The sequence below is a fragment of the Berghia stephanieae genome, chromosome 1, assembly GCF_034508935.2.
Source record: "Berghia stephanieae isolate SIO BIC M18660-M18661 chromosome 1, UCSD_Bste_1.3, whole genome shotgun sequence".
Taxonomy (NCBI): domain Eukaryota; kingdom Metazoa; phylum Mollusca; class Gastropoda; order Nudibranchia; family Aeolidiidae; genus Berghia; species Berghia stephanieae.
The window spans coordinates 41,522,099-41,538,582 of record NC_088360.1 but is presented as its reverse complement, the minus strand read 5'-3'; the positions used below and the strand labels follow the sequence as shown (position 1 = coordinate 41,538,582).

The 16,484-nt window shown below is 34.8% G+C and overlaps 1 protein-coding gene across 1 annotated transcript; it reads right to left on the bottom strand.

Moving 5' to 3' along the window:
* Positions 1-8,516: 8,516 nt before the first annotated feature.
* Positions 8,517-16,437, bottom strand: LOC144963961 (uncharacterized). Its single transcript, XM_078897906.1, has 3 exons — positions 16,062-16,437; positions 13,503-13,619; positions 8,517-11,696 (listed from the first exon to the last, which is right to left on the bottom strand). Exons 1-3 carry the CDS (start codon positions 16,247-16,249, stop codon positions 11,534-11,536), a joined length of 468 nt encoding a protein of 155 aa, XP_078754032.1. The 5' UTR covers positions 16,250-16,437; the 3' UTR covers positions 8,517-11,533.
* Positions 16,438-16,484: the final 47 nt, after the last annotated feature.

The window sequence follows — 16,484 nt, the reverse complement described above, 5'->3', positions numbered from 1 at the left end:
TATTTGGGTCCCCGAGTTTGCGGTAGTACCCAGGTTTAAATTGAGTACCTGGCCGTTAACAGTGTTGTGTCTGTCCGAAACAAAATTGTAATATCGCCTAACAGACGCCAAGTCTCGTTCTACATGTTACTCGTTGCTGTTGGTCAGGGACCCCTTGGAAAGCGCTTTGAGCACGTTTAGTGGATATTACTCTAAATAAAAGCTCAAGATTTTTTTTCATTAGGCAAAACACTTAAAGTAAAATGGTAAAAACTGACGTTGAGTCAACCCAAGTACACGTGTCTATGTCGTAAAATTGAGAGAGAAAAATATTCTTGGTAAATATGACTGTCTATTGACCCGTTGCATGCACACACAAAAATGGTAGTCAAGCAGCATTGTGTGACACAGACGGAGAAGTTTTTCAATGAGCAACACCTAGATAACCACGCCTCTCGGACAGTCGTCATAATGTAAACAATGGCAGTGCTCGGTAAAAATAGCAAACTACACAGGTTTTACTATCGGTGGTATGTGTCTAAGTAAAATATTCACTATTCTAGCGCTTGATCATTAGACCCTACACAGAAGAAAACTATGAGTAAACTTAAACGTTTATAATAATATGATCGAGAAAACCGTGTGATAACTAGTTACCCATTTGGCGGTACAAAAACAATGACAATGATCAGAAAGGTGTCGATTTCATTCACGTTATTGTTTTTAAACAACCAACTCTGTTTGTCCGAATACGTTCGAAGGTGTGTCACAAATTTCATGTTTTGATTGGTCAAAAATCCAAAGAAATTTATGAATGGATTGGAATTCTAAATAGGTGGAAACAATTAGGAATGTCGTTAACCGATACTTTGACTAACTAATAAAATTATCAATACCATTCACACATTGAGAGAAGCGATAAAGATTAGGTGACTTCATGCATAACAGTGACGTTGTTTATTCATACATAGCAGCAGCACAACGATGATAACATACATATACAACACGCACATATATGTAACATAACATAACATATGGTATAGGGCAAAATAGGATAAAATCCCTTGAATGCCCTTAATATTAATAGTAATGCCACAAATCTATTGATTAAAGATTACAATAATGATACACGCGGTAAAGTTAGTATTTCAACTAAAATGTACTCATGTATAGATAGTATGCAGATGACGTCACTCAGGCCTTTGTTATTGTTTTTGCCATCCGCGTTTGTGAGTTGTTCTCACTAAACTGTATTAACCAGACTATAAAAGTTCATGGTTACACAGAGTTTGTGTGTTGGTCCGTTATACTTCCGGATGGCAATGTTGTGAACTCCTTGGCCAAGCGCATTCTATCTATAGATAGTATGCAGATGACGTCACTCAGGCCTTTGTTATTGTTTTTGCCATCCGCGTTTGTGAGTTGTTCTCACTAAACTGTATTAACCAGACTATAAACGTTCATGGTTACACAGAGTTTGTGTGTTATACTTCCGGATGGCAATGTTGTGAACTCCTTGGCCAAGCGCATTCTATCTATATATGGTGTACAAACAAATATCTTTAACCGTGACATGCAAAGCACACACAAACACACACACACACACACACGCGCGCGCGCGCGCGCGCATATAGAAGATAACCATAATAATATAACAATGCATAATATATACATACAAGATTGAAAGCCATGTAAACAGCAGTTATTACATTCATACTCTCTCTCTCTCTCTCTCTCTCTCTCTCTCTCTCTCTCTCTCTCTCTCTCTCTCTCTCTCTCTCTCTCTCTCGGTGTGTGTGTATGTGTGTGTTTATATATATATATATATATATATATATATATATATATATATATATATATATATATATATAGATAGATAGATAGATAGATAGATAGATAGATAGATAGATAGATAGATATCCGACACACAAAACACACACGCACACATACACACACACACGCACACACACAACGCGCTCTACACATCAACATTCAGACAAACAATGTGTCTAACACGGCCCAACCCTGCCCTCATTCCAGCGGTCAAGTCAAGCGTTGTAAGCGACAACATTCACAAGTCTTTACAACCGAATAGTAGTGGATTCGAAGCGGTCAGTAAAGAGGCCACCACTACCACCACCATCAGCGCCCCCACTTCCAACAACAATATTCCTTTTTGCCACCGAGTACTTGACCGCTGACCTTACGCCGAGAGGCATGCACTACGACGCCATACGCCATGCAATGCAGCCGTCGTCAATAAATAAATACCCATGACCGCAGGTCTATTTATATATAAACATGCATTGTTATGAATGACACGACTTTTCGGGACGAGTGGTTTTACGGTTCCAATGAGATAGGAACCAGTTTTTTCTGACATCACACTTTTGTTCCCTATTGCCCTTATCATTAGCATCAGTATCACTAGTCGAATGACATTTAATTTACTTCTTTGTTTATTTCTTTCTATCTTTATTTTTTTTAATTTTCAATCCTCTTTGTAACATTACCCAAGTAATCCCAGGTCTATTTACTAGCCACCCTGCTCAATCAGCCTATGGGATACAAAAGTATCTAGAGCCACTAGGCCCATGGGTCGGAGTTTATCCCTGTTTCTATAGCGTGAAACGAGCAATAGCAATTGCTTGTATCCATGTATAGGACGGTACTCTATCGCAAAGTACTTTCCGCCAGATTATCTAACAGACCCAGCTATCCATTCACTGCTGGGTAGACAAGGGGTTCAGAAAAAAAATCTCGAATGCACTCGGGATCGATCTTGGTCCCTTTGCGTATGACGCGAGTGCTCTACCAACTGAGCTATCGGGTCCCCGCCCCCCCCCCCCCCCGCCCCCTTTCAGGGATACAATATCACTCAAAATAATCGCTCCCCAACCAGTTAGTTGTCGTACTCTGGAAAAACTCGTATTTAATCATTTGACCAGAAAACTCGTCCTTCAAATATCCGCCGATTTAAATGACCCTCATCAGATCAAAAACTCTTCCAGTTTGAAAAGGGGGGGGGGGGGGGGGTTGCCAAGCTGAGGACAATTTAAATCGATCGATATTTGAAGGATGAGCTTTTTGGGCCAAATTTTTATATACGAGTTCTCTAGCCAAATTTTTAGATACGAGTTTTTCCAGAGCACGGTTAAAATCGAGAGAACATGAGCAATATTATGAGTTTGAAAAAGTATAGGGAAGACCAGTACTACGTACTCTGGAAGTACACACAATAAAACATTTGGCCAGAAAACCTGTCCTCCGAAATATCGATCGATTTAAATGACCCTCGTCTTGGCAAAAGCTCTCAAGCCTGTGACTTTGCGATGTCCCAGGTTTGAAATGTTTTAGTTTTAGCCAAGACGATGGTCATTTAAATCGATCGATATCTGAAGGAAGAGTTATCTGGCCAAATTATAAAATATGTTGTTGTTTTTTTCTGGAACACGGCAGAGTAGTACACGACAGATAACCTTATTGTCCTTAAATTTATGATCATTTATATAGAGCATTTTAAAGGATTAACCATGCTCAATGCGCTTCACAGTGTTTCATTTATTCCCCGCGAAGGCCATTTGGAACCATTTTTTCCATTTCATACAGGACCAGTCGTCTGTCAGGGCGTCTCCATTGTATGTACTAACATTTATGATGTCCATCACTGCCCATAGCCAGGTACTCATTTACACATGAGTAGAGTGGGATAATTGTGTGCAAAGTGTCCTATCCAAGGACACAACGTCCAGACCAGACTATTCATCATCACTGTCACCCATTCGGCCACTGATCACGATTAACATTACTCGACTTTTGTGACAAGACGTGAGACCGTACCGCACAGGCCATTTAAAATTCAAAAACAGCTCATTTATTGTCAAGAGTTAAATGGAGTGTGCGTCTCGATGTAGGCCTCATTATCTTCTCCTACACGAAAATCGATGTTTCGAAATCCAAACAACTTGAATTCGAAGGAAGTCGTTCGGATTTTGGAAAACGTGGTGGATCGTCACTTTTGTCCGTTTTGTGTACTGATGAGAATATCGATACTCTTGCACGGTATCAAAATTATAATCTAGTACTGATAACGCGGGTGGAAATGAGGTCACTCGGGGCCGTTCACCTCAATTTCGAAACTGGGTATTGAATTCTTTGTCGTCCACGCGAACGAGAGGACATTCAATGTCAGGAAGAAGGAATTAATGTACACAGGTCGACGTGCATATATTAGCAGGTCTGATAACTGAACCCAATGATGGGCTTACTTTAACATTGTGTTGTAATGGATAATATTTTTCGTTGGTTTGAGAGTATTTCCATTATTACGGCAATGAGCCCATAACAATCAGTTGGGTTATCAGACCTGCAAATAAGTACACGTCGACAAATTAAGAGAAAAAAAGGTTTGCCAATACATCAGCATTTTTCGCATCCGATAAATTGACCGAAAATGAAAGAAGAAAAAAAAATAAGACGCCTCTGTTTCGAAGTCCGTCTGTGACACTGACACACTACTTGATCGGGTTAAAATGAATGTTCAACAATCGATAGCAAACGCACTTGATAAACGATTATATAAACTAAATGAAAAATATCCCATTCTACATTTGTATTTTAGGCAAGATAGATTCCGATTAAGTTGTGGCGATTTATCATTACACACAGACACACACACACACACACACACACACACACACACACACAATATATATATATATATATATATATATATATATATATATATATATATACATATATATATATATATACACGCGCGCGCGCGGGGGGTGAGGGTGTATTAATATATGTGTGTGTGACACCTTTTATGAGGATATTGCGCTCCATGAATTATGCATAATGCGTATTATTACTACTATCTACTGATCTCCTGCTCTACATTCTCACACCGTTTAAAATTATTCACACCGCGATACATATCAAGCGCTTTGAGGCTTCGGCATTTAGCGCTGTAGAAGAATACTTTATTATTATTATTATTATTATTATTATTATTATTATTATTATTATTATTATTATTATTATTATTATTATTATTATTATTTATTATTATTATTAGTATTAGTATTAGTATTATTATTTTGCTTTTTTATTTTTGTCTTTAGTTTTGTTTTTCTTTTTTGTTGTTGTTGGTTAAAGTTTTGGAACGCTTTAATTTAAAAAAATACTTCGTTATATTCTTCTTATTTAAATATGACTTTTAATTAAACACTAGCATTGTGTGCAGAACGAAGGACTTTTTTTTTTTTTAAAGTGATAAAGTATACATAGGAGGTTTGAAAAAGTATGAAGTGGACTATTGTCATGGGGTCCCGATAGCTCAGTTGGTATAGCACTACCTTCACACGCAGAGGGGCCGGGTTCGATTCTGTGTGAGATGTCCAAAAAAAAAATGTCTAAACCCCAAACCACCCAACAGTGATTGGGCAGCTGGTTCATTTTAATCTCATGAAAAGTACTTTACGATTGACCAATGTCCTGTCTGAAAGGTAAGAAGCAATATATAATGTATATTTAACGGTATTGTAAAAAACCGGGATAAACTGCAGAGGCATTATGGATCAGGAGACTACTTTCTTTTCAGCTTGCCCTGAAAACGGTTCATCTATCAAAGGAAGATGTTATACATTATATACTCATATATTATGTCTCTTCTCCTTTGGACGGATACATCTAGCCAAACGGATAGAATAATAGAGAAAAAAATTCAAATGTAAACTTACATTTGAGCATTTATGTAGCGCAATATTCACTAAACGTTCTCGGGGCGCTTTGCAGGGGGTTCCCTAGCCAACAGCAACGCTTCAGATGTAGGACCAGACATGACGCCTGTTTCCAAAAATAAACTATGTGCCTCTCAGAGCGCGATTCGAACCCACTTTCCGGTGAAGGACACATAGCCGCTTTCTCCTAAGACGTATATTTTCTGTTTTAATTTTTGACCGTTTCTGATTTGTTTTGTTTTGTTTTATTAGATTCCCATTTTTTTTTTAACTTAAACTTAAAGGGAAAAATTTACATACAAAATTCACAATAAATAAGGCGTAACGGGATCAAAATACAAAACATTAGAATTAAAAAGCCTAGCACAGTACATTTATATAGCTGGCTACGCGTAAGAATATTGTGTTGCAAGATCTGCTATATTTATACCAATGCCAAGAAGAAGAAGAAGAAGAAGAAGAAGAAGAAGCGAGTGAGGGGGGTATGATTGTCTTGCCCGTACCTTAACCCGATTTTTTGACCGTATTCCTAACCTATCGTCGACGTTGTGAATCTAGGTCACCCCAGCTTGGAACAAACATTCCCATCCATCGATGAATCTGCTTTTGTCCATAAGCATCTTGGGTTCGCCCGGAGGAATTGAGTGAAGTGAGAGCGAGCAATAGGCACATCGTGGACACAAACACACCTCCTCTTCCCTTACCACATTATATTACCCTCAATTTGTTCGTTCCATTAATGAATTTAAAAACTATTCTTTATTTGCTCTCAGGATTAATTCTGCCTCTCGGAAAGGATGAAGATGATGATGATGATGATGATGATGATGATGATGATGATGATGATGACAATAAAAAAAATTATTAACAATAATAATAATAATAATAATAATAATAATAATAATAATAATAATAATAATAATAATAATAATAATAATAATAATAATAAATAATGATGATGATGATGATGATGATGATGATGATGATGATGATGATGATGATGATGATAATAATAATAATAATATAATCATCATCATCATCATAATAATAATAATAATAATAATAATAATAATAATAATAATAATAATAATAATAATAATAATAATAATATTTTCTTAAAAGTACCGATATCCGGAAAATGATTAGTTTTAGTCCCTATTAAACTACCTATCTACCTTCTCTCTCTCTCTCTCTCTCTCTCTCTCTCTCTCTCTCTCTCTCTCTCTCTCTCTCTCTCTCTCTCTCTGTCTCTCTCTCTCTCTGTCTCTCTCTCTCTGTCTGTCTCTCTCTCTCTCTCTCTCTCTCTCTCTCTCTCTCTCATTGATTAATTAATTTAATTAAGTAATATTATTATTATTATTATTATTATTATTATTATTATTATTATTATTATTATTATTATTATTATTATTATTACAACAACAACAACAACAGCAGTCTTGTGCTACGGGAACCACCTGAGAGAACCAAAAGCAGGGGCAGGCAGAATAAAACTTACATTGACTGCCTGCTAGATGACACAGGAATGGACAACACCCGGGAGCTGCGTACACTTATGGAGGACAGGACAGAATGGCGAAGACGTGTGGCTCATGTTGGACGCCCCAAGGGGCGGCCTAAGTAAGTATAACAACAACAACAACAACAACAACAACAACAATAACATTAATAACAACAACATTATTATTATTATAATTATGATGATTATTATTATTATTATTATTATTATTATTATTATTATTATTATTATTTTTATTATTATTATTATTATCATTATCATTATTACAACAATAATAATAATAATAATAATAATAATAATAATAATAATAATAATAATAATAATAATAATAATAATAATAATAATAATAATAATAATAATAATAATAATAATAATAATAATAGAAATATTTTAAAATTTAATTAATAGATTAATTATTGAATAGATTGAATTATAAATTAATAGTTAAATAACATAACATAACATTACATATTATGGTATATGGCAAAATAGGATAAAATCCCTTGAATGCCCTTAATATTAATAGTAATGCCATAAATCTTAAATATATATATATATATATATATATATATATATATATATAAATATTTATATATATATATATATATATATATATATATATATATATATATATATATATATATATATATATATATATATATACATTGAAATGAATATATTCTATATTAAAATAAATATAGTCAAGAGATAGGAACCAGTTTTGAGACACCACACTTTTGTTCCCTATTCAACTGTGTATCTTCAGAGGAAAATATTACTATTTGTTCACATCGAAGCGTGTCAGTGCACCTAGGTTAACACCCATCATATGGGTATCACGCACAGAGTTCTGTGGTATCACGAGATCAGATATGGATATTACACTCTTTTAATTCTATTGACGAAACGTAATCGGGACACTGCATTTCATTCATACGCTCTCATTCATATCAAACCAAAAACTTCACATAAGAATAGATACTGTCAAGCCAAGATTGAAGTATCTAGTTCTAAAACAAACTTACGATGGATGTTTGTTTCATTGGCTTACGTATTTTGTATGAAGGAACATTACACACGATAACGAAATGATCATGCTTCAGTGAATTTGCCAGTTCGGGTATGATACTTAATAGTGCAAAAGCACTATTCAGTATCTGATACTGAATAACCTCTTCGATTATAATAATAAAGTATCAACGACAAACAATCACACCAGGGAGTGAAAATCGGTTGACAAGAAATTGGTGGCAAAATATCTCAAGCAGAGAATCGGGGGAATAATGGTTAATCAATAAAGAAATAAAGGAGAGAACCCCCCCCCCCCCCCTTTATAAAATACCCTTTTCTGTTCTCTGTTACCGATATTTTAAACAGAATAGATAACAAGGTTATGCATAATTATTGAAAGCCGATTTTATGATATATTCTTCAGTGTTTTTTTTTTTTAATTAAATACCGTGTCCCATATTTCGCAACTTAATCGATTATAACTCGACGAATATAGGGGGTGATCTGTGTGTGTGTGGGGGGGGGGGGGGGGGGGGATAGTGGTAGAGCAATACTCTTCAACAGTCGTAACGTCACTACCTTGTTGTTTGTTGTTTTTAAGGGTTTTACGGCGCTTGCAACACATTTAGGTTATATCAGCGCCAGTAAAAAGGAAGAAAATGGGATAGTAAAAAGTTCTAGAATTACAATTAAAACACCCAAGAAAAAGTAAGACAAAGGGGAATTGAGAACAAATAGGGATCAGATGTAGATTCCAAGAGCATACCACCAATGTACTTAGTTTGAAATCACCTACAAGTCTCATCCAGACACAAGCACAAAATCCAACAAAGAGGAACCCACTCAAATGCTTACATTATACATTTGAAAGAACACATACAATAATACATACATAACAGAGAGATGATTTACAAGGAAAAAAATATAATCTCCCAAAACAATAACTATGCATTTGACTGTTTCCCTCCCAGCTAGGATTCCGGCCAGTGCCAGGACAAAACCAAGTAATCTCATTCCGAGACAAAGACAGAAAGCATGTTGGATAACAGATATAAGGGGATAGAAGACACAGTATGTACCTCCCTGCCCGCTATGGCAGGTCAGGATCCCCACCCAGACGTCACTTCCTTCCTAATGACGCATGGTAACTTAGTAACACTGGCTCTAAACTATCGGGACAATGGCGGACGCCCGTATGAAATATTTCTCCGGCGAACATAAAAGCGTATCCAGAACAAAATAAAACATAAATTTGATCATGTTTTGACTTTTACACATTCTGATCACAAGGCATCTGAAAAGTTCTAGCCAGCTAGAAGAATAAAAAGTAATGATTTTCTTTGTTTAGAACCAAGATGGCCGCCGTTGCCGGGCGGCGTGACATCAGACTACTGAATCCAATTGCTTTCGAAGCAACATTTCCAGAGTTCAAATTCCAGTCGAGACGCTGGAAATTTTTGTTTGCTTCTTAAGATTCAATTGTAAAGGATAACATCTGAATCGACCCAATTTGTATGACATGTGTAAGTAGGTCAACACTGTCAAACATTCTTTTAAACTGTTAAAAAAATATATAACCAAATTCATATTACGCATTTTAACGGAACACTACACTCTGGTTGCTTTATATTGCAAGCAGCATAATCCCTAAATTAATCCAACAAATCGCGTTTCATGTTTTATCGCACAACAGAGGATTTTTAAAAAAGAAAAGGAAAGAAAAAAAACGCAATATAATAATTTTAATAATAAAAATTAATGTGATTTCAGTAAGTAATGATGCAATTATGTATTTACCATTAAATGTTATAAATCAGGGCATGGACATGTTAGCTAAAGGCAAGAGAGCATGAATGTTATTTAACAGCAAGAGACATCTGCAATTCCAAATATACCATTCCTTATCCCTTGAGTGCATCAGAAAAAATAGAGAAACGAATAATTCTAATATCCTATACAACTTTCTGCTCAATTTCATTTTTATAAATCCTTCTTAAATTTCTAATTTGGTGTATTTTTAAGAGAAAATTGCTCCTTAATATGTGCAATTTACACTGGTTGACAAGCCGGATTACGCGTCTTTTTTAACACAAACATTTTTACAATATTGATTACTGGCCATTTTTTTTCATGGTAAGTTATGCAGTTGTCCTTCAGCATAGAGGGCTAGAATTCACCCTAGTTTCCACTAGAATTAAGAGACAGCAACTGTTGCTCACCATACCTTGGATTAGACCCTTTTTTAAAAAAACAACGGAAAGTGTGTGGTATATTTGTTACGTACCAGACAGCGGAACCATGCCTCCAAATGTGGGACACTTGGCAGCCCTGCACTATTCAATTGTAATATCTTTCCACTGAGACTAGCACAGCTACCCTATCGCTATTGGGTGGATAGAGAGGTCATTTGCAACTAATCTATTTGCTTATGAGTCTAGCGCTCTTAAAATTGAGCAATCAGGACCTCCCTATTTTTTACACAAACTATAGATGAAAGATTTTAAAACACAGTACCTGCCCAATCTTGATTTTATAATCACCTCGGGCAATTTGATTTGGAAATTGTATTCATTGGTTTCTTTCCATTCAATAAAATAACCGTGGTAATAATCAAAAGGAATATCTTTTTTTATAGAAGAAAAAGCTGAATAAATATCTAGTTGGATTATTAGGCCTACAGGGTTTGGATGAATTTTGATTGTTAATAGATAGGTTAGACTGAGGTTTCTAGAAAAGAAATATTCAAATACACTAGCAATGAAAACTTTATTATTTTCCCTCAAAAGCTCATGATTGGCTCCATCTAAAAAAGTGATTGTAAAGTTGACAATTATTGGGATTTTTACCCCATGAAGCATGAGACGACTTCAAAAACTTTAGCACATTTTTCTACAGTTTTTTCTCTTTAAAGGAGCAGTGTGGCACTGCAGTACAGTCTTTGCCTCACACCCAAAAAATACAGTGTTTGCAATAGAGCCAGAGTTTATCCCAGTTTCTATAGTGTGAAACGGACAAATAGCAATTGCTTGCTACTCTTTGGATAGGGTGTGAGTCTATCGCAAAGTACTTTTCACCAGTGGACTGGAGGGGGTCACAAAAAATATTAACTACAACCAGGATAAATCACGGTATATTTGCATGTTAAGTGTGTGCTCTTCCAACTGCGCAATCAGGATGCCCCCCTTTTCAGGATGAATAAAGGGAAATTTCTTTATTTTATTAATTAATGATTTTTAATTTGAAAGAAACAAATCATTGAGAAATTATAACATAAATGATCCTACCTTAGAACGTTCACTTCAGCACTTTCTGACTCTGTAATCTGCATATTTTTAACAGCTTTAATCCCTTTTTTATGAATACTCCACATAATAGAAGACAGCCATCCAAAAGTCATAAAATTGCACAATCCATTTGTATCCAATGGAAGTATATCCTTTGACCTAAAAATGAAAAGAGTGTAATTAAACATATTTTAAGATCCCAATATTTTTCAATAAAAAGAGGGATGTCTACTGCGAGATTTTACTCGACATTGTTTCAAAACATTCTTCAATTATTATAAAAGATTAATTTAAAAATTAATCTGCTGCTATGTGGTATTGTGGTATGACACTCACTTTTTGGATCAGAAGGTCTTGGGTCCATGACTCGCTCAGCGCATAGTTGAGTCCTTGGAAAAGACTCTTAAATCACATTCTCCTGCCGTTCTCAGGTGTAAAATGATTACCTGGCATTGTCTTTGTCAGAAAAAAAATTGTATTATCGCCTAACAGGCATCATTTCTCATTCTTTATTTGTTACAATTGCATTGGTCAGGGACTCTTTGTAAAGCGCTTTGAGAATGTTTAGTGGATATTACGCTATATAAAAGCTCGTTTTAAATGAGCAGTTAATCAAATGATTGTCGAGGGGAGTTTTTTCTATGTCAAATGGATCCAGTCGAAAATGAAAAGCAAAACAACAAATAACAGTAAATACAGACATACCTAGATACTTGAAAATCTAAAAATTCACAAGTCTTGGGAGATAAAAATTGTCATCGCTATAGTTGACTTTTAGCTTTAAAAAAAAACTTATAAACAAATTACAGTCACAAGGATTAAATAACACTTTAAAATCCTTAAAATCATGTGATCTAGCATCAACTTTCATTTTTAATGTTTAAAAGACTAAGAGGCGCTCATGACGTTCTGAAAATGGAGTTAAAATTTTGTAATTATACTAATTTTTCATAAAAGCAGGGAGGTCTGTAATTCACATGTAATGAATGACATTTTTTAAAAATAGCTATTGCAAGCTGAGTATAACTGATCTCAGATTTAAAAAATAACTAAATAAATAAATAAATAAAACTAATCAAAATATGGCAAAAAAAAAAAAAACAGACTCTGAATATTCAACTTTCGCTCTGTCTCACAGCCAGCACAAAACTTGAGCATTTATATACCGCAATATCCACTAAACATGCTCAAAGCGCTTTACAAGCAGTCCCTGACCAGCAGCAATACGTAACATGTAGAACGAGACATGACACCTGTTAGGCGATGTTACTTTTTTTTCCGACAAAGTGCTCTACCAACTGAGCTATCAACCCCCCCCCCCCCCGACTAAGTGGTTAAGGCATTGTACTATGACCCGGTAAGGCAAGTCCTGGTTTTGAGCCCCACTTCAGACACTTTCGTTTCTCTTTTCCATTGGGCAAGATTATTAACTCCAATTTGATCACTTTGGACAACATGGATGATTCCTGTTGACATCTGACGTTTGAGTGATATATTATCTATATTCCTTTATGGAATGCCTCGGCAACAGCATCAAATGATCAGGCATAAGGGTGTCATTCTTCTTTATGTATATATATATATATATATATATATATATATATATATATATATATATATATATATATATATATATATAATATATATATATATACCAATATCCACCAAATGAGCTCAAAGAGCTTTACAAAGGGTCCAAGCTAACAGCAACAATTGACAACCAGAATGAGAAAAAACACCCGTGAGTCACTCTTGCAATATATTTTCTTTTTGACAGAAGAAACACCATTACCTGCCAGGTACCCATACTCATTTTAAACCTGAGTATTATAAAATTGTGATTAAAGAGCCTTTTCCAAGGACACAATTTTACACTACCCCCAATGGGACTCGAACCATAGGCCTTGAGTTTATAAGCCATGCCACTGGACCACAAAACCGTTTAATGATTAATTGTAAACTTACTTTTTGATACATCTGACAGGAAGCCCTTTACTCATGCCTTTCCTGTAGCGAGCAATGCTTTTCTTTTTGGGAGATGGTTTGATGGCAACAGTCTCCAGTTTGATCTCAGTCAAACAGCTGTAATGAAATAAAATGAGAATAACAAATCTGAAGTCTTAAAATATAAGATTGGAATTTACAATACAACTATAACAAAAATTCAAGGTGAAATAATGATATTCAATTAATGCATTTTTTATATAGGGCCAACTTTTGAAAGAGCTAAAATGGGACACACTAATGCACAATACTGTCATCTCCCAAAATAACAGTGTTTGGACTATTATATAATATAATCAAGAAATTGGAGCTTTTTCTGTTCCGTGTTTTAATTCGCTAGTCAAAAAAAAAAAGTATAATTCTGGGACATGCAAGGCCATTTTCATACACATAAACAGTCCATTTTTTTCTTTACACTTTATTTTTAGAATGCCAAATCGGGACAGTCCTGATTTTATCAGGACAGTTGGCCAGTCTGATCCATTAAAATATATTACTTGTTAAATGTTTGCATCAAAAGAGAAAAAAATATTAAAAATCGCAGGCAAGGGATTTCATTTACTTTTTCACATCGTCTTACCTTTGATACCTATAGCTCCAAATATTTCTGGGAGGGGTTCCCGACCTCACATAGTGGGCAGGGAGGTACTTCTTGTGTGTTCTGTTATATCCCCCTATATCTATTTTCAAATTGCTTTCTGTCTTTGTCTTTGAATGAGATTACTTAGTTTTTTCCTCACCCTGGCCGGAGTCCTTGGCTGGGAGGGAAACAGTCGAATGTATAGTTATAGTTTCGGGAGATGATGTATTATTTCCCTGTAAATCATCTCTCTACTGTTGTGAACTGTTTTCTTATTTTTTTCAACATATGATTTGTAAACATTTGAGTGTATTCCCTTAAGTGGGATCTTATGCTGGTGTCTGGGTGAGACTTTTAGGTAATCTCAAACTAAGTACACTGATAGTGTGCACTTGGAATCTACATCTGATCTCTATTTGTACCATTCCCCTTTGTCTTACTTTTCCTCAAGTCCTTTTTAATTGTACATCTAGAATGACTTTACTATCCAAATTTTCTTCCTTTTTAGCTGATATGTGTTGCAAGCACCGTAAACCCCTTAAAAACAAACAAACAAACAAACAAGCTCCAAATAATTCAGTTTTAGATTGACACCTTATTTAAAATATGTGACCCATTATCTTAAAAAGTATCATGGTGGGGTTGAATCAGAGAGGGAAAATGAATTTAGAATTAAAATAACATGAAATACGAACTTTTGAGGGTGGTTTCTTTTTAACCATGTAAGAAATGGTATTTATTCTTACCTCCCCGTGACAAATAGGAATTAATCCCAAGTGTGTCATGTGTGACTATAAATATAATTTTCAGCTCCTAGTTCATCTCGACATAATGTCGCTCTTTGAGACAGTAGGTTGGTAGTTTATATTATATGTACCATTCTGTATATGTGTGTGTGTGTGTGTGTGTGTCGTGTTTAAAGGTTTTTAATAGACATATCATAATACAGAAACATACAGACACATCTCCATAACCTAAACACCCCCGTTCATAGCATTTTGTCCGGATTATCTCTAGATGTAAAACAAACATACGACCAAACTGGTTCGGTATTCGTATTGTCCAGAAATGGAACAGTTTGAAATTTGAAACAAAGAATGCAAAATCTATGTATTATTTCAAGGTGTTAGTAGACAGGGAATTATATGATGGGAGATTTATATATGACGAATAATACTTGTTTGCACTGCTGCTGATATGGCTTTCAATCTTGTATGTATATATTGTTCATTGTTATATTATCATGGTTATCTTCTATATGCGTGTGTGTGTATGTGTGTGTGTGTGTGCTTTGCATGTCAAGGTTAAAGATATATGTTTGTACACCACATATACATGAGTACATTTAAGTTGAAATACTATCTTTACCACGTGTATCATTATTGTAATCTTTAATCAATAGATTATTTTATCCTATTTTGCCCCATACCATGTTATGTTATGTTACAATTACAGAGACATCTGGAGTGTGGAATCAGTGTACTTAAATTGGTATAAAATGCAGTTTTGACCTCAGACTGTGGTGATCTAAGCCTTTCATCATTGACCAATGTATTGTTTATAAGAGTTGATTTTCATTTATTTAGTTAATTTATTTTAAATATTTTTTTTTCAGTATTGTTTTGGTTCATTCTATTATTTTCACATGTGTTCACTGTTGTTTTCTTTTAAAAGAGGTGATGTTAACTTAGATTACTGTGGTTTATTTTTAAATTGCAAGAAACAGTTTTACGCAGAACTTGTTCAGATTATATAGTCATAAAACCTCTATATCTTAATGGTTTGCTCACAAAATAAATGTTGGGATCTGGAAACAAGAATTAGGTTAAGGTTATGATGAAAACAAAAATAAAATAAATAAATAAAAAGGAAACATGACTCAGACTCGAGACTATGTGAAAAGATATTTTTGCCACTGTTTGGTCATAAAGAAAGCATACCTGTCGTCTTCTTTTGGATGATCTGTTTCTCTTGCCTCCGCCATGCCATGTTCTTGTTGAATCTCAACAACAGCTCCTTGTTCTCGGCAATCGTTCTTATCATTGGCTCTTTTGGTTTCAGTTGACATTTCCTCTTCTTCCTCCTGATTAACATTCAGAGGAATCGTTTGATCATTTGACGCCATCATGAAGCATTTCCTCCTCTTTGACAATCACAATTTACAATACGTCTGACAACCTTTTAATAAATAAGTTTTGATTGACTTCTTACACTTTACTAAGTCATTAGTTAACCACTGCCAAATTCAAGCACATGTTCAATAAAAAAAATACCTCATGAAACTGCCAATTTATCCATGGTGAAGTGATTATATCTGAAAAATAAAAATAAAATGACAAAATGGTGAATTATTTTTTGCTTGC

What these genes read in the sequence shown, in the direction of transcription:
- LOC144963961 (XM_078897906.1), bottom strand. Translation starts at nt 16,249, where the DNA reads ATGATGGCGTCAAATGATCAAACGATTCCTCTGAATGTTAATCAGGAG. An exon ending in CATCCAAAAGAAGACGACAG is followed by an intron (nt 13,620 to 16,061) that starts GTATGCTTTCTT and finishes ATTTCATTACAG; the next exon opens with CTGTTTGACTGAGATCAAAC. An exon ending in CCTGTCAGATGTATCAAAAA is followed by an intron (nt 11,697 to 13,502) that starts GTAAGTTTACAA and finishes TTTCATTTTTAG; the next exon opens with GTCAAAGGATATACTTCCAT.